Below are 23,517 nucleotides of genomic sequence, written 5' to 3' on the forward strand. Positions count from 1 at the left end.
ATGTATGTATGCATCGCAAGTCGATGATGAATGAATGCAGAATGGATGGATGGCGGACAAATGGAAAGACAGGTGGACGATGCATGTATGGATTGATAAAAGGTCAAAGGTTTTCAAGCAAATGGAAATGTAAAAGTCACTATGAATCGTTATTGACAGCTTTGTAGCAATTCATTTTAGGATGAGGAAGCTATGTGCCACCAACTCTGCTCTTTACACTTTTGTTGTACAGATCTCATTTTAAAAGTCATGTTGCTATTTTGGTTTATCCCTGACCTCTGGCCTTCCCAGCCTCTCCCATAAGCCCAGTTGCTGTCTGGTTTATTGGCCTGCTTTGTGTGTCCATCAGAGGGCGAAATGCCCTCACAGGAGGAATGCTGGGGGGCTGGTCTGCTATAAAAAGAGTTCAGTATGTTGGTCTGGGCTCACTGTTGGGCAGCCAGTAAGTGTGTGAAAGAGCAATTTAGAAGGGCTGAGGGCTCTGTGTCTAGTTCAGAGCTAAAACTCCAAGGAAAACTATTAAATATGACTGCTGTCCACCGCTTAGTTATTGTCCGCCATGGAGAGAGTGCCTGGAACCAGGAGAACCGCTTCTGCGGCTGGTTTGACGCCGACCTCAGTGAGAAGGGTGTGGAGGAGGCCAAGCGTGGAGCCCAGGCCATTAAGGAGGCAGGCCTGAAGTTTGACGTGTGCTACACCTCAGTGCTGAAACGCGCTATCCAGACCCTGTGGACCATAATGGAGATCACTGACCAGATGTGGCTGCCTGTGATTCGCACCTGGCGCCTGAACGAGCGCCACTACGGAGGCCTCACTGGTCTGAACAAGGCAGAGACCGCCGAGAAGCACGGCGAGGAGCAGGTGAAGATCTGGCGTCGATCTTTTGACATCCCACCTCCACCTATGGATAAGGACCACCCTTACCACAAAATCATCAGTGAGGTGAGATACCTAAACTTAACCATCATATAGCTCCTTACAAGTGCAACAGTCTGCTTCTGTTTTGGTTAATTCCAGTCCCGGCGTTACAAAGACCTGAAGCCTGGTGAACTGCCTACATGCGAGTCTCTGAAGGACACCATTGCACGTGCCTTGCCGTTCTGGAACGAGGTTATTGCTCCACAAATCAAAGCAGGGAAGAATGTTATCATTGCTGCCCACGGCAACAGCCTCCGTGGCATAGTCAAGCACCTAGAGGGTGAGTTTTGCAGTCAGCAAGCGGGCACAGTTGTTTTGTTTTTAAAATCTAAAACGCTTAAATAGTTTCCAGAGATTAAATTGCAGAGAACAACACAACTATGATCTACATAGAAGAAAAGGCCTTGAGATACTAAGCTTTTGATTCCACTGCTTATAAATAGCCTGCAAAGACTCTTGCACTGGAGTGCAGGGTAGAGGGTCATGAGTCTGGTTCCCATTACAGTCACGACCTTTATGTCGAAAGGTTGTACATTTTTAAGCAGTGGTCAGGGATGAATAGGGGAGTTTAGAATTCACTGGGAATAATAGAAGAAGTGTCAGGCAAACAATAAGAAAGGCAGATTATTTTTTTATATATACATATAAAAATATGTAGTCAATTTAAAACAGAATAAATGTGAAAAAACTGAATAGTTACTTAAATGTGTCACTAACTCATTAAAAATAGCACAGATCATTTGAATGTGCCATTAATAAAATACTTATTTTAAGTATTTTTATTTTCACTATGTGCGAAACATACATTTTAATTTAAACAGTCTGTCATAACATAAAAGTCAGTGCGAGGTGCAAAAGTTGTGCTATACAGTTTAATTGGTCTGCTTCAGAATTCCTGTGCACATTTAACCAACATTAAGTTGGGGGAAATTTGTCGGGAACAATGACAATTAGTACTGTTATCTTACTGTATATTTATGTCAGTTCAAATACTCATACTTCTGATTTCAGGGTTTGTTTGTGTCGTCTTTTCCAGATATGTCTGATGCAGCCATCATGGAGCTGAACCTTCCAACAGGAATCCCAATCGTATACGAACTGGATGCAGATCTGAAGCCGGTCAAGCCCATGTCTTTCCTCGGTGATGAGGAAACCGTGAAGAAGGCCATGGAGGCTGTGGCTGCCCAGGGAAAAGCCAAGAAGTAAGCCAGCCATGGAGGCTCCATGAGGAAGCAGAAAATGACTTTTCATCCCCCAATTCTTCCAGATTTTCCTCATATTTCATTCCAGATTGGGGAAATGGTTAATGGTTCTTTGGGAGGAGGGCCAGGCCCCCACATTTTACACAGCCACACATCACTCAGCCCTTTTAAATTGTGGTCAAGCTCTATTTTTTAGGTTCACCACTCTGGCACATCCAATAAATAAGTCATGTTTGTATGTCTGCCTTTTTCTTATCCTCACATCTTTTTCCTTTTTTTCTCCCCACATACACAGTCATCTTTTTTTCTATACACCCACACTTTTACATAGCAATTTGGAAATCAGTGGTTTCAGCAAAGCACAAAGGTGCTGTGAAATTTTATCCTGAGGTAGCACAAGCGGATGGGGGGAGGGGTTGGATGTGAAATGCAGTCTGAGAGAAGTCAATGGGTTCATCCTGGCAGTATTCCCACAATGCAGGCTTGTTTGTTTTCAACTCTAATCAGATCAAAGAGAAGAATGCGATAAAATGGTTTTAAGTAACTACAAATCACACAAGTAACAGCCAGTCAATAGCTTTTAAGACATATGGATCATGTGGGAAATAATTCATTAAGCATAGATACGGCATCACAAATTACACAAATGTCATTTAATTATTAACCTATAAGTATTCTATGCCTAATACGATTGTCCTACAACATCACAAATAAAAATCAGTAGTGAGGATAAAAGTCAAGTGAAGCCTTGATGTAAATTCTCACGTTTTATATTTGTTAATAAGCATTAAAGACCAAGTGGTACTTAATGTGCGCTATTAGAAGTGTTAGAGCGTTAACAGTTCATTTACCTTAAGGCATGAGTAGAATACTTTCAACCATAAAAAGATGCATTTACAGCCACACTAGTCCCACTTTATTCTCAGTGGAGCATCAAATTAAATCCAATGCTATCCGAGACTGCACTTTCACAAAAGTCACAATATCAAAGTGTGTTTACTGAAGTGACTCCATGTACACGATGCATACACTGTTTGGAGACACTTTTTTGATGCCATCCAGTTACTAGGTAATTTACCAACTGAGCAGCCTGTGATTAGAAACTGGAAGGCCCACACTGGAAAATCAGATGTTTTTTCTTGTTTATTAAATACATCATTAGTGAAGATTACCTTTCCAGTCTCTGCATTAAAAAAAAAAAAAACTGAAGTAGCAATATGGATAAATAACATGAACTTGAAGATAAGCCTAATGGGTATATTAAGTAGGTAAATCGGCTACATCAGTATCTAGTATTACATCAGATCCCAAAATATACATTTGCATGACTTTTTATAGATCAGAAATATTTAATCTAATCACTTTTGTTCTATTTGCTTCCATTGTCATCATTTTATTAAGCCAAATATTTACCCGTTTTGTTGATTATACCAGCTTTGGTTTCTTGTACTTTCAAGCAGTTTATTTACATGTCATTGTTAATTTAAAAAACAAAAGATTTTACAATCAGCAGATCAGACCTACAAAAAGCCAAAACAATACATAAGCCAGTAAAACTCTGATCACTACATTTCTAATTTACAAGTTGACTGCAACTGCTACAGCTATATTTATACTGTGCAGATTTCTTACATTATATTTAAACCACTTTAACTGATCACAGCAGGAGACCACAAAGTTTAAAATCTTCTGTTTCACAGCATTCATTATGAGCACAAGTTGACATTTTTACAAGACAACATTTTGAACACTAAGGCTACCCTTCCTAAATCAACTTTAGAGCTTTATTGCAATTATCATCAAATTACTAGATCTTTCTTCAGCATCCATATTATTTTATTTATTATTTATTATTTGCTTAATATAGTTTGAAACTTATTTGACAAAAAACAAAAACAAATCATTAGAAGAAACCTTAGACAAGGTACAGCCTGATATTTAAATGTTGTTGCAGTGCCACCTAGTGACTGAGTGAGTAACTGAATGAAGAACACAATCTATGGGTGGTTGAACAGATAAAAGTATTGTAATGAAATGGACCATATCTGAAATCATATTCTTGACAAAGAAAGATTTTTTTAAGCATTTAAAGTGACAAGTTATTTTTATATAACTTTGAATTCTCCACTCTGGATAAAAAACTACATTTCTACAAAAAAAAAAAAAAAAACAACCAAACGTCAAAGAGCTTTACATGGGGAAACGGTGGATAAAAGTAATTCTCCAAGGCTCTGACAGGTTTGATGTGCATCAGGAAGGCTTGATGCAGTCTTCAGTAGAGTTTTAATCATCAGCTTCAGTACTGGCTTGTCTCCTAAAGGATTGGAAGAAGCTTGGGAGAGATACAACCTTATAACGATTCTTCTTGTATCCGAGTGCTTTATGCGTTTCTTCTTTTGATGCATGTATACATTCTCCGGCACTGGTGACGTTTTTTTCTATATTGTTTATTAACTCCCCCTAGTGGAAAAAAAAAGGACATAATGTTGGTCATTTCATCGGTTATATTTAAATCCGTCCTCAATAAACATTTATTTTGGGGGCAGCCATTTTACCTGAATTTCCAACAGCATGGCTGTGTCTGTAAATATCTCATGTAGTTCTTTAATGCTGTACTCAAGGCTGATGATGTCCTGATGACGTCTTTCAATCTCAGAGAGAGCACGATTTGAAAATTGGGCATCAGAGTGGATCTTTGTTGGAGGGAAAAAAGGACATWAATTTTTTATTCAAATATCACAAGATTGTATTGGAAGAATATCTGAGATTTCACCCACATTCGATATGAAAATGGCAAGATTATCACGTTGCAGCATATCCTCCAGCTCGTCATCCGTTGTGACTTTATCCACTATGAGGAACAAAATAAGAAGTTGGTACTTAGAATCTTTAGCATGTGAAATGGAGGCAAATTACAAAATGAAATAAAATCTTTAACACAAAGCAACAGAATCACTGCAGTAAAAGAACTGAAAAATGATATGGACTTCTGGAAGTTTGCCATAGAATGTCACAATTAAGACAAAATACTATTCTGAAACATAACTGCACATAACACTGGTTCAAAGTTATCCCAATGAACAAACTGGATAAAGAGATGCACAAATACTCTATTGGAATGTGGTTTAAATATATCAACCTTTTCTGGCCTAGTGATACATACAATAATATTCAAAACAATCTTGGCAGGAAATTGAGTAAATTTAAGTCATATTATTTACATGCTAAATAAAACAATCCCACAATTTTATGACTAGAAATGGTAAAGAATAAGACCAGAATCTGCTTTATTGGCCAAGTTTCTGAGCGCAAAGAAGAAATTTGACTTTGATTTCAGTTTGTTCTCAAAGAAAAGCATTGAAACTGGAAATAAAAAGTAATTATTATTGCAATAGTGACTCACCAATCTCGAGCTGTCTCTGAATTTGGGCCTTGCATTTCTCTCTGAAGGAAATCTGGATGTTATGGTAACTCTTCATGACTTCAGAAAACCAATGAGTCAGGTGTGAGTGCTGGCAGAAGAGAGTCGGCAAAATTATTTATTTGGAAGCCAAGGTTAAAATTTGCAATGACTAGTACAATGACAGCCTATGACACAAAGCAGGTCATATGCAATTATAATCACAACATGGTGTGATACAAGGTTTATATTCGCTCATTTCTCATTTTTTATGCAATTAAACTGACATTGGGATTATTGTTGCAGCATAATCTCACAATGAAAAAAAAGTATTTTTATTTTGTTTGCTGTGGCATAGAGACCAATTTCTTTGTTTTTCCACAAAATGTGGAAGATAAGAAAATGCCATTTGAGGCTGATGTTTTTTGAGCTACACTAAACTCATTAACCATTTTTCTTCTACCATCACAAACATAAACGTGGAGTTTGCTAATCCCTGCAGGAACGGACAGCAACAGTTTATTTTGGTCAGATGAGACTACGTTTGAGCTTTTTAAACAAATGATGCTCCTGGTGGGTTTGACTTTAAACATAGGATGACTTTGTATGAAAGAACCTCATGCTCACAGTAAACAACGGTGTTATTCTGTGGATAATTTTCTTTTTCAAAGAGACTGAGAAGCTAGTGAGGGCACTAGTTTCTCAGAACATCAGAAGAGAAGCAATGATTTGATTTAAAAAAATAAAATGAGACAATTTTAAGTATTGGGTACAAACCTGATTCCTCTGAATTCGATTGATTACAGAGTTATTAGTTCTGTTGTCTTCTGATAGACAGTTCTTCTGCATTACTGAAATACACAAGACAGATCCAATGTAACAACAAACTACATCAGATAGGAACCAACATGCACTGCAGGTTTCTCTTCACAATTTACATAGCAAAGCAAAAATATTCTGAGAGCTTTTATAATGATTGAATGACGATGAGCTGTAGTGGACAGTTCCGCACTTTATTTCCTCTCCTATTCATTTGCCAGTCAAATTATACCATTCTGACTTCACTCCAAGTATTTAAGCAAGTTTGCTGTTTATCAAAGCTGCATCTATTTCAAATGACTGTCCAAAGGGAAATATTAAAAATGTACACAAATATTCCATGGGTTCCAGCAGAGAGCAATTTCGACTCCATTTTGTAACACCTACATTTTAACTTGGTTCGGACCAAGTTGGCGTTGTGTCTGGTCTCGTTGTTTATCAGCTCCAGTTCATCTTTACTTCCTAAAAAAAAAAAAAAAAAGACTGAACAAATTTGTTTCATAAGAGGAGAAACTCTATTTTGTCTGTGTCTAAACCAATCTAAAAAGCTTAGACTCCATTTCTCTATATGGTAGAACTATAGCCATCAGTAATTTTGTGTAACAACATAAAACAGTGTATTTAAGCTAAATCTAACCAATGCAAGGAAAATGTATCAAAACATCCCAAAACACTGGTTGTTCACATCTTAAATTCTGTAACCATGGTTACATAATCTTTTTCACCTCTAAATAGCACAGATATGCTTACAGGGCATTGCTATATTGGTTTCTGTTTCCCTTCTGTAAACAAATAAAGCTCTGTTAAGCTCCTCATATTTCTGTTGCTTGTTTTTTTTGTGTGTGTGTGTATCTTAAGGGAGCTTAACAGAACACAATTTAAAGGTTTTACTAAATATTCCAGAAAGTCTAACCTTTGCCACTGTCCGAAGAGGAAAGGATGCTGCAGTGTCTTTTTTCCATGTCTTCTGTTTGGCTGGAAATTTTTTCAATGAGGTTTCTTACCTCACCCACCTACACACAAAAATCCCACCAACATTAGTCATTGAAATGTCAGAACAAGCCTAAAAACAAAACAAAAAACACCAATGTTTTCATCTCTGTTCTTTGTATTTTCTGTAGAAAACTTTAAATTATTGTTTATGTGAGTGATGTTATACATATACAAACTTGCATTCTCTCATTTCTTTTTGCAAGTGTTCATTCTACATTGTATTTGTGACAGTAAAAGAAAGCAAAATGCTAAAATTTGTTTGGTGTATATTGTGGTCCATCACTTCATAATAGGAACTTAAAGTAGATCAGCTGGCATTACTGACCTGGTAAAAGAAAATTATGACATATTTAAGCTGCAAAAGGAATAGTTTGACACATTTGAGACACCATTGCGCCCAATCTATTAAAAAACAAACAATTAGAATTTTTATCAAGCAGAAAGTAGGTAGCCTGTGGTCTCCTAATACTTAACACAATATAATGTGCAAATGAATATAAGTAGTAAACTTTTCAGGGCACAACAGATTGATAACATACATTTTATTTTGTAGTTATTGGTCACTGTCCCCTCTTTGAATGCCGCCCTGGACAACTGCCCCCAATTCTTATATCAGCCTGCTAACACCCAAAACAACCGTGCACACACACACACACACACTAAAGGACCATTTTGAGCAACCAATAAACCATTCCCATGTTTTTGTGTGGGAGCTAGAGTAACCAGAAAGAACCATGCGAAAGCCATCCAAAATTACCACTGCCCAACATTCAAACCCTGGAGCTTTTGCTGCGAGGCAACCGTGGAGCCCATTTAAGTTGTACTGTTGTAAAATATAACTTTAATCATATGCTTTATGAAGCATCTGTTGCCAAGTATAACAAATGACTGCAACCAGAATATGGCCAAAGCTTCTGGTTCCAATGATGTTGTGACTAACGCAGTTTTAGGTGCAAACTTACCGTTTTTAAAAAATCCTCAATTTCGGCTCCTATCTCTGTCGAATTACTCATAGTATCCGTTTGCTGCGAGTAAGAAAAGCGAGTGTGAATTTATTACGCCACTTTAATGTTTTGGCATGAATAAAAAGCGCTTCGTTGCACACAAAACTAGCTTCTTTTCTCTTCTAAAGCTTTATATGAAAAGCCGTTTTTAACTCCTCCTCGGAGGAATTTATCACAACTACAAAATACTACACGAATAGTCAGGTCACCCACGGGATTTACAATAAGACTCGACCTCACCTGAAGTCTGTCCTTCCTCCTGGGGGATGAGGTCATCAAACGCACCTGTAATAAAGGGCGTGGGCACGCAGGCGCGTTCCCGTCTAAACAAACAAAGAGGGCTTCAGAACAGCAAGTCACCTTTCTTCAAGCCAAAATGACTGTATATTAAAACGAACCCATGGATATTTAATCCTCAGCATTACGCCTATTGCGAAAAAGTGTAGAGAAATATTAACAAAAACGCAAACACTTACAGTTTTCCGTTGATATTAAACTGGTTCCCGTTTTCGGATTGGTTACTTTGAAAGAGTGACACACGTGTAAGCAGCCGGGTTAACCAATAAGAAGACGAGAGTTACGTTCGTCTGGGTGCGTTTCATAACAGTCAGCCGCCGGACGACCTACGAATAAGTGATGACCAAATTATGAAAGAGGAGTTTTCCTGAGGAAAACGAGTTTTTGCCGGAGATATAACGTCGAGACCAACTTGTTAGAGGGATTTGAGTTCCGTAAGTCATAATCACTGACTGCCATGTTAATCATGGAACGTATTCATTGTTTTAGACGATAATTTTATGTATGCAAAAACTAAAAATAAAAAAATACTATCGCATTGCTTTCATATCAGTGATATACTTGAGTGTGTGGACACCGCTTTCAACTGTTGATAACTGAGTTGCTTTAAATACAAAATGGCTATAAACCCCGCCTACTCGGTGGACAGTTCTGCTTTCTGGAGAAATAAGGGGGCGCACCCTGTCTCTATGACAATAATAATAGTTCTTGTAAACTATATCATTTAAGATTATTATAGTCAAATTGAGTATATTCCTCCAATTTTAGCTGCTCTAAAGTTTATTTTTTTATATCATTGGGGAAATAGTTGACAAATAAATTCAATTTAATTGTTTCTTTTGATTTATTGACAAACTTAGAAGTAAAGTATGTTTTTATACAATTAAAAATAAATGTAATTGAATCATTTTGGGGTTTAAATAATTTACTACTGCACTGCATAACTTCTTTTAAATTGATCTAAATGTTTAACTCTCAGCTATATTCCATGTCTTTATATTCCTGAAATATGCATCTGACATGACCTATTTAATATTTAATATTCCTATAAGAACTACTTAATATTCAAAATGGGTTAAAAGGGAGATAAAAAAAGTCACAAGATAATATCTTCTTTCATTTCTTTCCAGGATGTGGGTTTAGTTTAACACCTCACATAGTAAGAAGGATAGGAAGGCAGGTAAAAAGCTCAGTGTTGGATAATTGAAGAAAATACTCACTTTGGGGTCTGAAAGTCTCCATGACATGAAATGATACTAATGGTTTTGTATGACGGTTTTGTAGTTGTACGGTGGACTGTGTTGTCGACCGTACATTGGTACATTATTTTGAATATCTTGCACATGCTACATTAAATATGCACCAAACTTCAGATTCTTGATTGCCTTCAGACAGAATGAAATAGTGAAACGTGCTTTGGATGAAGTTTATTTCTGTGTTGAATGCCTTTGATTCTACTAGCTGAATGCAACCTTTGGTCTCACTTTCTGCTGCAGGCTGTAACACAAACATTTATTATTAAAAATAATTAGCACACAACAGTATCTCTGGATCTGCAAATCTGCTATTTACCCGGAGCTTGCTGAGGGGTTAGCGACCCCTGTGCCTGCCTTCAGATCAGAAATATTGATGCCACAGTATGCTCTTTCTTTTAAACAGTAATGGATAAGCCTAAGAGAAAGGTCAGCACACAAAGCATGTCAGACTGATTTTTGCCAAATTTTTTGTACTCGTACTTGGAAGAAAATACAGAGCCATACTTGTTCCACACTGGATCTATTTCCAGGACTCTGGGGTCTCCTACCACAACCAGCAGGTTTCTGGCTCGAGTCATTGCCACGTTGAATCTCTGAAGAGATTCAGATTGTAAATACATAAGGGCTAACATATTGACAGCCCAATGACAAAGGTCTTCTAATAAACATATATTTTATCAAAGTAGGATAAACTTAAAAAGAATCTGAATAAATGTGGATTTATTTTATGGTCCTTAAATTTGCTGCAGGGTGAGATTATGTAACTGCGATAAAAAAAAATTCAATTATTTTCAGGCTTTTGCACATCTTTAGATTGAGTGCAAATAAATGCAGTGGGAACTCTGATTGTGTTGGAAATAAATTGCTCACTAGGCTGAAAAGTAAAAATAAATGATAAAACAAGATCTTCTTTTCCAACAAATCTTGTGGAAGATTCAGAAGAAAATCAAATACATTCTATGAAAAGACTTGTACCAAACATCCTTTTCAAAACTAAAGAAAAAAAGTTGCACGTACGAGAAGTATTTTAAAGTTTTTCCAGCCGTTCTGATGGTGTCAAAGAAATTGTAAGATGAGAGAAAAAATATGCCTTTTTAATTTTAGCAGAGTAAAAGTTGTTGATGCTGCTGCATTATTTATACTACCACCTTTCTGGCAGCGAGTGAAAAATGTGTGAAAAGTACAAGGTGGGATATTTCTCACCTTCTCATCCTTTACGAAGCCCAAGCTGAAATGTTGATTAGGTTCAGTCAGGCTGGGATTGCTGCGCACCGTGGACATCAGGATCACATCTGACTCTTTACCCTGAAAGATCTCAACTGTGCCAACCTTCAGAAAAGAAGAAACATATTTAGAGTTTATTTAATGTATTAGCAAAATTGTAGTAATTTTTGAAAAGTGTCATACCAGGACATTCTCCAAGTCTTCTTTGACAAGATCCTTGTCTTTTTGAAAGGTTGCTTTAATCTTCTCCACCTGTCAGAACATGAAAGAGGACAATGAGGGCAAAAAGAATTACAAATTCTGCAAATATGCTTTGGTAATGAAAGTCTTTATTTGACACAAAGAATTTGCAAAGCTTTACCTCAGTTATAGAAGTCATGAAAACATTAATAATGAACATATAGTAAAGCTTAAATACTTACTTGTTTAGCGTATGGAGTAACAATACCAATTTCCTTTGGTCCAATTTTGTCTAGGCCATTTCTACGGCGGTATTTGATAAGGGATTTTAAGTATTCCTTCAGTACATCCACTTCAGCCATGTTGTAAACAGATGGGCTGTTGAGGTCTTGTTCTTTCATGCCTGCAACCCCGTGGAACATTACAGGAAAATCCTGATCCTCAGAGAAACAAGATGAGATTAGAGATGGAGAGAAACTGATGGCAGGATATTTTGTCTTGGCTCTAATTACCTTCCTCGCCAGAAGTTCCCAGTTACTATACAAGCAATCCTCAAGGGAACCACAAAACTGGAGTTCGGAGTCATAGAACAACTCATTGGGTATTTTCAGAATTGCAGGATGAGACCTAAGGAAAAGCAAAGAAGATGTGGAAAGGTTTGGGGAGAATTGAGGAAGGAGGCTTTTTGTTGACAGGATATAGTGACAAAGAAAACAGTGATGGTCGTTTCACCTCTATGCCACTATACTTCTGTAGTTTAGGCCATGTCTTACAATAAACTTTTTTAAGTATATTGGATGTTTCACACTTATAATTTGCACAAACTTTGGAATTATTGCTTACTCAGTCTGGTAACCACTGACCTAAAAGTAATTATAATCTACTTGTTTTTCTGGAACAAGGGAATGTGGCTGGTTCAAAACAGATTTTAGACCTGAAATGATTGAAAACAATGTAGACTGTTAAATCGATATTGTATAGTGTAAAAGTAATTTAAGGCTGAGCCTTTTATGTATCCCCAAAAAACTGATACAAGAGGTTTTCTTGAAAATAGTAAAAGTTTGAAATGAATCAGGAATAAACCAGACTCAAATTTACAAAGAGACACACTAATTTGTGCCACAAAAAAAAAAAAATCTTCACAAAAAGCAAACCTATAGTTCCTCAGCAGTTTAGTCATATAGCGACTGTTGAAGCCGTTGGTCTTGCGTTGTTTGTACAGTCTGATATCTGTCATTAGTCTCTCCAGCATGGACACACCTGAAAACAGTGAACACTATTATCCTATAAAAAAGGCAAAAACTGAGCTTAGAAATTTTAAAGTTTGCAGCATTTATGGCTAAGATAATATGTTCCATTTTCTTAAGGTCATCAGATTATCTAATTAACAAAGCAGCTTATCAAGTTTTTTAATCCAAAAATGGAATTTTGTAGTATTTTAGTATGAAAAGAAAACTATTTTTATCCTTCCAAGTAAGAACTGCATTCAAGGTGAGAGTGTTGCTTAGAAGAAATACAGTACAACTTATTTGTCGTTTCAGTCCTAATTTGTATTTAGTCTTTCATTTACAAAATTTTTACTGGAAAGTTTGAAGTAGTGAAATGTCTGATTCATGTATAAAGCTTTTTTTAAACAAACAAAACTTGCAACAAATACATAAACCCGGTCAAAAAAGATGTACTGTAATTCAAAAACAACCCGGCAGGTTTTGAATCATATTTCGATTATGTATTTAGACCTTTATGTATTGATAACACAGTATGCATGGTGCTCACCCAAGCCGTTTCTCTCTGCTATCTTTGATAAAATAATGGGTCCCAACTGTTTCGGGTCACCTGCCAGAACCACTTGGCCACTACCTGGTTTCAGCAATCCTGTCAGAAATCCATTGAACACACCATAAAATATATACTTAGTATATAGTTGTTTTTTTTAAACAAAGCCATCTTGCTCACCAGCTATTGGAATTAAACACTCTGTTTCTATGGCCTGGCCTGCTTCATCCACAATGATGTAACTGTAATGGTCTGGAGGAATGCCACCTGTCACTAGCCTGTAAAAAAGGAAGTGTATATTTACATTCAGTAGTTAATCATTGCATGGATTGCAGCTTGGATAAACATCATATCTCATTTGTTTCATTGAGGAATTTCTCACAGAAAATGTCAACCCTCTGCAAATGGGTCCAATTTCTTTGGATCAAATAAATTACAAATTCTTATTTGTAATTTATTACAAATAAGAATGTAATAAATTCTGAAGGTTCTTACCTTCAGAATGAACATGGGAAAGATGACAACTTTGAGATCAGCTAGTGATACCACAGATCTGAACATCAACTCAGTAAATCAATCCAGCCTTTCTGACTCTTTCTGAATGTGTGAGAATTTGTGTATAAAATGTGCCATCATCAAAGAAATAAGTTCTCTGAAGCAGAAAGTTGGCAAAAAAAACCCCAAACCAAAACCAAAACAAAAACTGAAATATTTTACTATTTCAGTAAGAAGTAAGGCTCAGCATACGTATGAAGGTTTTTTTGTTTTTAATGTTTGGTATCATATTCCCTAATAAAACTATTTCTTTTACCTGTTGCTTGTTTGCTATCTGGGATTTTTTAAGTCACATCCACAGTGGACAACTGCAGTATGAATTGGCAAATTGTAACAACATTGATGAAGGATTTGAATGTACCATTTGTAGCACAGATAAAATGGATAATGTTAATTTGATGCACTATGAATCTACTGACTTTTCAATTCCTTGCATTATGACAATTTTAATAAAATATTAAATTGGGATTTTCGATCAGCTAGTTCCTGTTTTAAATCACTTTGACTAGTATTTAGGACAAAGAAGCACTCTGATTGTGACATCTCCAGTAGAATATCATACCTTCCAGCAGTTTGAAGGGTGGTGACCATGATCTGGTATGTCATCAGCTGCTTTTTGGTCGGTACCTCAAATGAGTTTGTTGCTAAATTAAAGCTACAGTGCATCTGTAGTTAAAACAGAAAGCACACACAAGGATGTCTAGTATACATTAATATGAATAAGATGGAAGTTAACTTGTACCAAAAATGCTTAATGGCATTTGTCCCTCTAAAATACTCAACATCATTAGTCATGTTGTCTTTTCTCTCTTTCATTTCAATTGTAATAAACAAAATAAAAACAGATGGAATCCAGACCTTCACAAGTTGAGGGATCTTTTCCACTTTGTAGCTTATGGAGTAAAGGCGAAACACTTTGTGGGGTACAATGTTTTCTTCCAGGATCTTCTCACAGAGGTAATCTGTTGCACTGTTGGATGGTGCACAAACCAGGATTTTGGAGTCTTGAGTTGACACAATCTGCTTGATGACTTTAACCAAAGTTACTGTTTTGCCTGACTCATGGATAAGAGAAATGCATATTGTATCACATGCCAATCAGTTTGGTCTCGGCATACAAAAACTCATACCATACCTGTGCCAGGTGGACCAAATATGAGGTAAGGGGCAGGTTTTGCAGAACGGGCCAGAATGTGTCTAATCGCCTTTTGCTGCTCTGGGTTGTCAGTCATTGGTGGACTGGAGATAGAGGAATCATTTGTAGTTACTTTAGTGGCAAAGCTACTTGATTTTCAAGGTAGTGTTGACTTTATTACATACTGACCCAGGGCAGTTTGGGATTGCAGGCACAAGGCATGAATTGTATGCAGAACATAGCCCAACAGGGAAGAGTAAGTCCCTCAGTAAATGCTTGCGCGCTAGTGCTGCTGCTCTGTGTTGCATGCGTAGTGGTATTCTTTGAAGTGAAAACACAATGCTGCACCTCACACCTACGTTGTATTCTTCTGGAAAGCTAAATTTAAATTCAAAGCAACTGAGTTACTACCAAACAAGAACATGACAAAAAAAAGTTTAAATATAGTGTAGCTCGCAAACATGTTCACATCTGTGGAAACTCTCCACTGTTGACATTTTAGAACAACAAACTGTTATTTATTTGATCAGTATTTTATGTGACAAACCAATGAAAAGTACCATAAACTGAAAGGAAAAGGACATTATTGTTTAAAATGTTTTTTTTCATGACTGATTTTTGTGCTTTGCAAAAACATCTCCCCTTCAATCAAACTGCATAGAGTGTCTGCACATCCAAGCCTAAATTTAAAATGTAAACTCACTCRGTTGTTGGAAAATAGTTTAAACTAATTTTATCAACTCGATTCTTCTTTTTCCAGAGGGAGACTAATTTAACAGTCTGAAACTAGACAAGATTATAAAGACAAAAAATGAGGTTACTTTCCAATTACTTTTGTTGCATCCTTACATTTCCTCAAAGTTAATGTAGATTTCCTCCTCATCCACATCATCAACCCATCCTATGTATGTCTTTTCAATCTGCTGGTTCAAAGGAGTCACGAGTGCCTTGCACCCAGTCAGAGAAACATTAGACATGTTTGAGATATCTTCTGCCTGATGCAACATTAGCAAAAAGATTTAAGTTTAATGTTAATGTCACAMAAGGTTGTAATTCATTAGACTCTTGTGTCTCAGCTGGATGTGTCACCTTTAAAATCAGTATATGTTTTTCACTTGGATGAGTGACAACAAGTATATCTTCTTGGTTGCATTCCTGAAGAGCGGTAGAAATTGCRTACTCCTCTAGATAAAGGAGCAAGTGAAATCGCCAAGAGTAGTTCCCCCACTTAAGTGGCTTTTTCTCCAAATCTCTGAAAAAAATCCATTGATAAGGTAAAAGTGACAAGTCACATAGCTTTCAGTAACAACAATTAGCAGCAGGCAAAAGTCTCAGTTGTAATAAAAGTCCATAATCAAGTGACCCCCATGTTTAAACATTTGAGAACAACAACAAAAAATAATGTGAGAGATCAAAAATTGAACAGACATATCTACGTCTTTCATGTCTGCAATGTTCTGAGGCAATGGATATTTCCTGAGATACACCTCTGGTCTGAGGAAGACCTCACATCTGCAGAAGTGAAAAACAAGCAAGTTACATTGGGCTACATTGAATAATAGTAACAAACTGCTAAATGTTTCACTACTTACCCTGTCAGAGTTTTCTTCTTTGCAGTCTGAAATTTCTTTTCTGCTTCTGACCTGGCTTGAGAGTCCTCATTCTGAGGTGTTTGACGGATGACCTCCAAGAGGCGCATGATGTCAAATGTTTCTGAATGCTCACAGTCTCTTTTGAACTTAAAGACCAGCAGCTGCTCATATAGGCCAGAGTGGTCGGAGGAGAAATGAATTTTCATTCTGTATGATTCTCCTGGAGCCAAAATGTGAGRARACATTTTTCATTTCATTAGCTCAGCTTGTCATAAGTTTGAATCCGCCTATTTTGTGATTTYAGAGTTAAAATTWTRGTATGTGACTGATGTGGAATGAATGCTTTGTGTCAGAGGTTTACATACCTGGCCTGAGAAGGTGGTCTTTGATAGTCTTGATAATKTCTCCATCCTGACYTTTGACGGTGAAAATGTTTTTCACAAAATCAAAGGTCTTAAAGGTGAAATACACCTGTTTGACTCCAGTGTTTTGTATGCTCAAAGGCACAAATTTCTGTGTCAGAGAGAACATCTCACAAAATAACTTCAATACCATCAATCACAGGAAAGCACATATTGTCAAACTGAAAATTGTATGTATTATGTGTGTATGTATTTATGTAAAGAACAACTGTCAAATTGATAACAACTGCAATAAAAATGATGAATGGCACAATTCATAAATATCTAAATGTTGAGCTTGTGCATAATTGGCAGATTCAATGGCACTGGTCACAAGTTACATTGAACCACCAAATCTAGATCACTGCACCTTAGCAATTTTAGTTTCAGACAAACAAGMAYGGTGTTTTTGGGGAAACGTCTGTGTGTCTGAAAAGCTCATTTTGTTTGTGATTGGCTGATTTAGGCTATTAATATGTTCAATGTAATGCCCACCAAATTGTTGTTTGCTAACCGCAAATAAACTCAAGATRAAAAACTGTTTCATATGACACYGAGCTAATACGGTGCTACRAGTTGCTCACAACAGTGTTGCTCACTGCACTCATTTGCTTTTCCAAATTGATATCTAATTGGAAAAACAAACTGATGAGCATTGATGAATCAATATTTTCACCTACACCAATTGCTGAGCAAAATCTTGGCAAGATTCCTGCACTGTCACCCGAACATCCGGGCAACAGCGACGTCATTTACAATCAGTGCCATATTCATTTTTAATGTTCTTGGGAGGATTAAGCTAGTATTTTAAACATATAAAGTCATATTCAAGAGTTGTTGAAGTTAATCAGCTTGGTCTCACCTCATTTTCTGTCACAGTGACTGTAATTTTCTCCTTCTCTGAATAAGGATTTGAAGTCACTTTAACTTGGCATTTTTGGAAGGTTGGTTCTAACCTGTGCGATGGCAAGGTAAAAAAAAACACCCCCACAAAAAACATATAAAAAACATTTGGTCATTCAACTGCACTACCAAAAAAATTCATAATACCACATTTTTGTGAGTTTGATAATTATTATCACTTTTTTTTTGTTTTACATGTTAAAAATGCATATTCAGAATTTTGCTTGAGTATTCCTTTTATCTGTGGTGAAACAAGGGTGCTTATGTAGATCAATCTTTGAACATGACAATAATTAATAGATTTTATTTTCCATGCTGAACTTCAAATATTTCTAATGTTTCAACCATTTACCATTTATTCTTCTGAAATAACTTTGCCATCTTTTTACGAAGCATAATGTCTTGTTGGGCTTGTGTTGCCATCTCTTCTTCAGTAAATAAGTGGGTTGGTTTCTGGTCACCTGGTGCTCTCTCTCCTGTTTGTGTATCAGACTTGGGAAAGAAAGGGACATTAAAAATAAAATTGTAAAATGTTTATATCCAGTCTTTTGTTTTAGCTTTWTGAGTTAAGGAGGATTTCCAGGCATTTAGAATAGACACATTCAATATGATTATTTCATTAATATAAATTGAAATGTTCCTGGGAAGATTAATGATTTAACACATGAAATCATACTAATTATTGAAGTTACTCAGCTTGGTCTCACCTCATTTTCTGTCACAGAGRCATAATTTTTTTCCTCTTCACTAGATGTGGGATTCACCTTGAGCTGATATTTTATGAAGTTTTTTTCATTCCTGTGTAGATAGCAAGGTAAAAAAAAAAAGACATCTGATCATCATGCTACAACTGCACTGCCAGATATATACATATACAAAATTTTGCTAGCATACTGAGAGTTCATTTTATTTTGCCTCTAGTCTAGAAGAGCCTTTACTACATTATCAATAATAATAAGTGTTARTCTCATAAATCTGTCAGAACATTATAATAAAATAGCCGTCTGACTAATTATCGATTGCATTTGGACATGAATGTTTGAACATGACAATAATTACTAGCTTATTTGCATGCTGAACTTCAAATAATTCTAATGATCCAGCTGTTTACCATTTGTTCTTGTATTTCTGAATTGACATTGCCAACTGTTGACAACGCAACATGCCTTCTTGGGCTTGTGCCAAATTTTCTGCAAATAAGACGGCTGGATCCTGGTCACCCGATGCTCTCTCTCCTGTTTGAGGATCAAAGCTCAGTTGCAGATTCTCAGCTTCATCCATTTCTTTCTGAGTGAACAAGGTAAAGAGTAGATTTAATAAATACTTTTTTTTTGAAAGGCAGTAGTGTTTTTGTGTTTGTGACAATTAATCTGTTTCTGAAGTAAGACAGGAATAGTTCAATAAAATTGTAAGATGTTTTTGTCCAGCTTTTCTTTTTAGCTTTATGAGTTAATAAGGACTTCCAGGTAATCAGAATTGACTGATGCTACATGATTATTTGATCAATTTTGAAATGKTCTTTGAAGGATTAAACTAATGCTTTAAAAWTACAAAGYCACAGACATTTAATACAGCACATAGAGCATAGTAACGATAGGTCACCAAGGAGACAGTGACCATGCTGTGTGATTTATTTATTTTTTTTCAAAAACCTTAAAGTTAAAAAAATAAATCATACTTGAAAATTATTAAAGTTACGCAGTTTGGTCTCACCTTGCTTTCTGTCACAGTAACAGRATTTTTGTACTTCTCTTCATAACATCTTAAAGCACTTCTGAGTTTATATTTTTTGAAGGTTTCTTTAACCCTGTGTAGATGGCAAGGTGAAAAAAAGACATATGATCATCGTCCTATAAATGCACTGTCAAAGCTATCCATTATTTTGCTAGCAGATTGAGAATTTGCTACATTTGGTCTCAAATCTGTGGTGAACCATGAGCTAAAAGATTGGATTGAAATATGCAAAGGAATAAAAAAGTACATAATTTAATACATTATAAATAATCACAGCAGTATTAATTCCAGGTACCTGTCAGAACGTTATAATAAAAAGTCTGTCTGACCAATTCTTGATTGACTATGGAGATAAATGCTTGAACATGATGTAGATAGGTGAAAAACAAATAATCAGYAAATAAAAACACTAAGTATARACATAGGCACCCCGACATTATTTTTCTTTTTCTATCCTTAATTTTTCATTGTAATATGTTATTTAGTATTATTACAGTCATTCAGTGCAATTCCACATATAGTCGCTAGGGGAGCCTGTCGCATTGATGGCATAAAGGAGGGTTGGCACACGGAAGAAGAAAAAACCTTCCTGTTAAATGCTAATAGAAGTTCAAAGTATGTGTCATCTTTTCTATGTCACAGGTCAGTAAAAAAAATATTTTGATGCACATATGTTACTTACCTATGTGCTGAAGAGGTTATTGAATCGAGAATCAAAAAGTGAGCCATGTTATGCAGTTTGCGATCRGTATCGTGTCGAAAACGGGACATATTTTTGGAAGCTAAATAATGCTAATGCTAGCGGACTTTGTACATTTGTGTTGAGCTARCTGACAAACAGCTAAATGATTACAGAATTTATTCTGTATTTGTGCACTTTTTGAAAGTGTTCTCCCACAAAGGACAACCYTTTTCTTCTTTTTATTTGTAATTTGGACATTTCTTTGTGGGTTATTGCAAAAGCCAGAGAAACCATATTATCACATTTGATGAGTAAGTAATGGTTGCCTATGTGTAAAGCTTAGTAAAGAGACACAGCATAGCATTACAGTTTTGTAGTTACTTTTTTTAATGTAATAGAAAAAAATACTCATACTTTTAAAGTAATGAATACAGTTAGAAGCTGAAATACTTAAATATTAAAGTATGTTTTATTTGTGCAGAATAAAACTTGCAAAAGCTGTTAAATATAGTTAAAAGCAAAGTCATGTATTTTAAGTTTGACAGTTAAAAATACAGAAGGTCTGAGAAAAAGGGACACTGTTTTTCTCAGACCTTACATAGACATTGCAAAGACATTCATAATGTCTTTATGAAAATTATTTTAAATTGTTTGATTAAAAAAGATATTATGGCTATTTGTGATGCATACCATCTCAGGGTTTCTACTGCAATTACTCAGTGATACCTGAAGTATTTGGTACCTGAAGTATTGAGTAGCCTATATTCACAGAATATACTCATTACACAGAAGAAGAATAAATCTTCCTGTTAATTGCTAATGGAGTCTCATCTTTTCTCTATCGCAGCATCACATAGGAAAAGGACAAAGTAACCACCTTACCCTCAGCCCATCCGTCTAAGCCAGGTAACAATGATGACAATTAGTAGATTTTTTTACATGCTAAACTTCAAATATTTCTAATGGTTCARCTGCTTACCATTTATTCTTGTATTGCTGAAATGACTCTCCCGTCTGCTGACGAAGCAGGATGTTTTGTTGGGCTTGTGTTGCCATCTTTTCTTCAGTAAAGGAGTGGGTCGGGTTCTGGTCACTTGATGCTTTCTCTAATTTTGGTTKCAGATCCACAGTTTCATCCATTTTTTTCTGATTAAACASGGTAAAGTTTAGATTAATGAAATACTTTTTTTTTGAAAGCCAGTAAAGTCAGTTTGTCTTTATGATAAAATGCTATATGATAATTTGATTAGTATTGAAGGATTAAACCAATGCTTTAAAAGTACCAAATCAAACTTAAGAGTTGTTAAAGTTACTCAGCTTGGTCTCACCTCATTTTCTTTCACAGCTAGAGAATTTTTCTTTTTCAATGCGCAGTGTCTTGAAGTCATTCTGAGTTTATATTGTTCGAAGGTTTCTTCAACCCTGTGTAGATGGCAACGTGATAAAATACGTGATCATTGTGCTACATCTGCACTGCCATATCTATGATTTTGGTAGCACATTGGGTATTCATTTTATTTGATCTACAATCTTTGCCGATGGTTCAAAGATTAGATTGAAATATGCATGAATAAAATAAAAGCTAATAATAATATCAGCATTTATTCTGTTAATTTGTCAGAAAATGATAAAAGAAGGTCTCAGTGACTAACTCAGGATTGCCTGTGGAAATAAATGCTTAAACATCACTATAATTAATAGATGTTTTTTCATGATAAACCTTGAWTAATTCTAATGTTTCAATTGATTACCGGTTTTTCTTGAGTTTCTGAAATGACTTTGTCCTCTTACGACGAGGCAAAATATTTTTTTTTACTTGTGTTTCCATTTCTACTTTAGTATATAAGAAAGTTGGATCCTGGCCACCTGATGCTCTGTTTCCTGTTTGTGTATCAGACTTCAGTTGCAGATTCTCAGCTTCATCCATTTTTTTTCTGTTTTAACAAGAAAAAAATTTAGATATATTTAATACTTTTAAAAAGCTAGTAGTCCTTTTGTGTGTCTGTGTTGATGTCTCACTTCCTGTATTAAGAAATGGATGTTTAAACCTGAGACCAAACATGAKGTAAAAAAAAGTCTAAGGAGAAACTGTTTTATCTAAACTACACTTTACTGATATTGTAGTGTCTGTTCATACAATACTAAAATGTGCCTCCAAAAAAACAACAACTTTTATTTAGATGGACAGGGGGATGCTATCTATGAAAATAATTTAAAGGAATGCATCTGGAGTCACATTCACACATTTTTTTCTTCTATATATTTTAAAGCTTTTAAGCCTAAATCCYTCGATTTGGGCTTAAATCAGGGGATTTGCATTTTGTAACCAAAATGCAAAGAGATTAAAAAAAAAATTTCTACACAAGAATGAGGCTTCAAGCTCATTTAAACAAGCATAAAATGGCCATTATATTTCTCAATAGGATCTAACATTTTTACATGACCCATACATATGCACATTCTTGTACACTGATATGCTGCTCTTTCAGAAGTTTACTAAATATTTGAAAGTTGCATGTCAATTTTGTTAACCAGATTTAAAACCTATTTACAACACTATGAGTAAGATTAAACATAGATGGCACAACCTCTTGGAAAGATTCACTTACTCTTTTGTTTGTTCAGGTGGAGACCCCAGTTAATGTTGAAGCTGAAGTTAAATTTGTTATTATCTGATTGGAAAACAAGTCATATTTGAAATTTGAAAATATCTTAGCAACAGTCTGGTTATTTGTTTTCATTTATTGTTCCAGAATACTGTTCCAGTCGCAGRTKGATGCTTTTAAAATTAAATTTTTTTTAGTTGTTTTGTAATTGTAATTTAGTTATCCACTTTACTGTTGTATATTAGTGATGTTCTGTGCAATTCTTGCWTTGTTTGTCATTTTTAACTGTGTTATTCCCATAGCAACAGTAGTTGCTTACATGGAGAASTASGTTTCAAAAGCAGGGAATCTAGAGTGCAAAACTAAATTCTCAATAGTTTGAACAGAATAATTACAGGGAGAAAGCAGGGGAAAAAACKGGAAGGTTTCAATTAGCTTATTTTTTGATTGGAGATTATAGTACATTTTTYTTAATTAAACAAAAAATACATGAATTTAAAAAAAAAATCTGCCATTTTAGAAGGTTTGATTTCTCTCTAGATCTCTGAGTATTTTAACACAAATGTTTTAACCTTCAGTATTAAGATGACATCCAAAAGTTCACTTAGGGTGCGTTCACACTGCAGCCTTAAGTGACCCAATTCTGATTTTTTGGCAGTTCCGATTTTTTTGCGGGGCCGTTCACACTGCCAGTAAATGCGACCTGTATGTGTTCTGCAGTGTGAAYGGGCAAACGACCTGAAAGTGTCCCGCATGCTCACTAGAGGACGCAATAGCGTCAGCGTTCTCAGTGTTCTGCTAACCGCCATAAAAAGAAGAAGTGCTCAGTGTTTGCGGAAG

General features: G+C 35.7%; 3 protein-coding genes and 1 long non-coding RNA gene across 6 annotated transcripts in view; 2 read left to right on the top strand and 2 right to left on the bottom strand.

Moving 5' to 3' along the window:
• The first annotated feature begins 413 nt into the window (after positions 1-413).
• On the top strand, positions 414-2,358 carry pgam2 (phosphoglycerate mutase 2 (muscle)). The gene is made up of 3 exons (XM_008423911.2): positions 414-942; positions 1,018-1,198; positions 1,955-2,358. Exons 1-3 carry the CDS (start codon positions 526-528, stop codon positions 2,122-2,124), a joined length of 768 nt encoding a protein of 255 aa, XP_008422133.2. The 5' UTR covers positions 414-525; the 3' UTR covers positions 2,125-2,358.
• Positions 2,359-2,450: 92 nt separating this feature from the next.
• Positions 2,451-9,346, bottom strand: LOC103473574 (syntaxin-2-like). Of its 2 annotated transcripts, none has more exons than XM_008423908.1 (10): positions 8,735-9,346; positions 8,577-8,659; positions 8,295-8,357; positions 7,253-7,352; positions 6,727-6,801; positions 6,298-6,371; positions 5,524-5,632; positions 4,898-4,971; positions 4,676-4,813; positions 2,451-4,580 (listed from the first exon to the last, which is right to left on the bottom strand). In XM_008423908.1, exons 1-10 carry the CDS (start codon positions 8,736-8,738, stop codon positions 4,404-4,406), a joined length of 897 nt encoding a protein of 298 aa, XP_008422130.1. In that variant the 5' UTR covers positions 8,739-9,346; the 3' UTR covers positions 2,451-4,403. The 2 variants fall into 2 exon arrangements, with proteins under 2 accessions (XP_008422130.1, XP_008422131.1); XM_008423909.1 differs by having other exon boundaries at positions 8,813-9,343.
• Positions 9,347-10,045: 699 nt separating this feature from the next.
• Positions 10,046-22,722, bottom strand: LOC103473577 (putative helicase mov-10-B.1). Of its 2 annotated transcripts, none has more exons than XM_008423912.2 (28): positions 22,681-22,722; positions 21,823-22,005; positions 21,400-21,493; positions 21,051-21,217; positions 19,369-19,462; positions 18,767-18,942; positions 18,363-18,453; positions 18,008-18,147; positions 17,615-17,708; positions 16,717-16,864; positions 16,352-16,571; positions 16,188-16,271; positions 15,849-16,011; positions 15,609-15,754; positions 14,949-15,137; positions 14,760-14,863; positions 14,483-14,679; positions 14,187-14,290; positions 13,250-13,347; positions 13,070-13,168; positions 12,448-12,553; positions 11,806-11,920; positions 11,536-11,733; positions 11,297-11,365; positions 11,093-11,218; positions 10,394-10,482; positions 10,206-10,304; positions 10,046-10,130 (listed from the first exon to the last, which is right to left on the bottom strand). In XM_008423912.2, exons 2-28 carry the CDS (start codon positions 21,996-21,998, stop codon positions 10,091-10,093), a joined length of 3,426 nt encoding a protein of 1,141 aa, XP_008422134.1. In that variant the 5' UTR covers positions 21,999-22,005; positions 22,681-22,722; the 3' UTR covers positions 10,046-10,090. The 2 variants fall into 2 exon arrangements, with proteins under 2 accessions (XP_008422134.1, XP_008422135.1); XM_008423913.2 differs by having other exon boundaries at positions 11,536-11,727; positions 22,681-22,720.
• Positions 19,959-23,517, top strand: part of LOC103473576 (uncharacterized) — a 4,775-nt gene continuing 1,216 nt past the window's right edge. Inside the window, exons 1-2 of the long non-coding RNA XR_535045.1 lie at positions 19,959-20,031; positions 20,919-20,977. This is a non-coding gene — a long non-coding RNA (uncharacterized LOC103473576). The remainder of the gene's footprint in view (positions 20,032-20,918; positions 20,978-23,517) is intronic.

This window comes from Poecilia reticulata, linkage group LG12, assembly GCF_000633615.1.
Source record: "Poecilia reticulata strain Guanapo linkage group LG12, Guppy_female_1.0+MT, whole genome shotgun sequence".
Taxonomy (NCBI): Eukaryota; Metazoa; Chordata; class Actinopteri; order Cyprinodontiformes; family Poeciliidae; genus Poecilia; species Poecilia reticulata.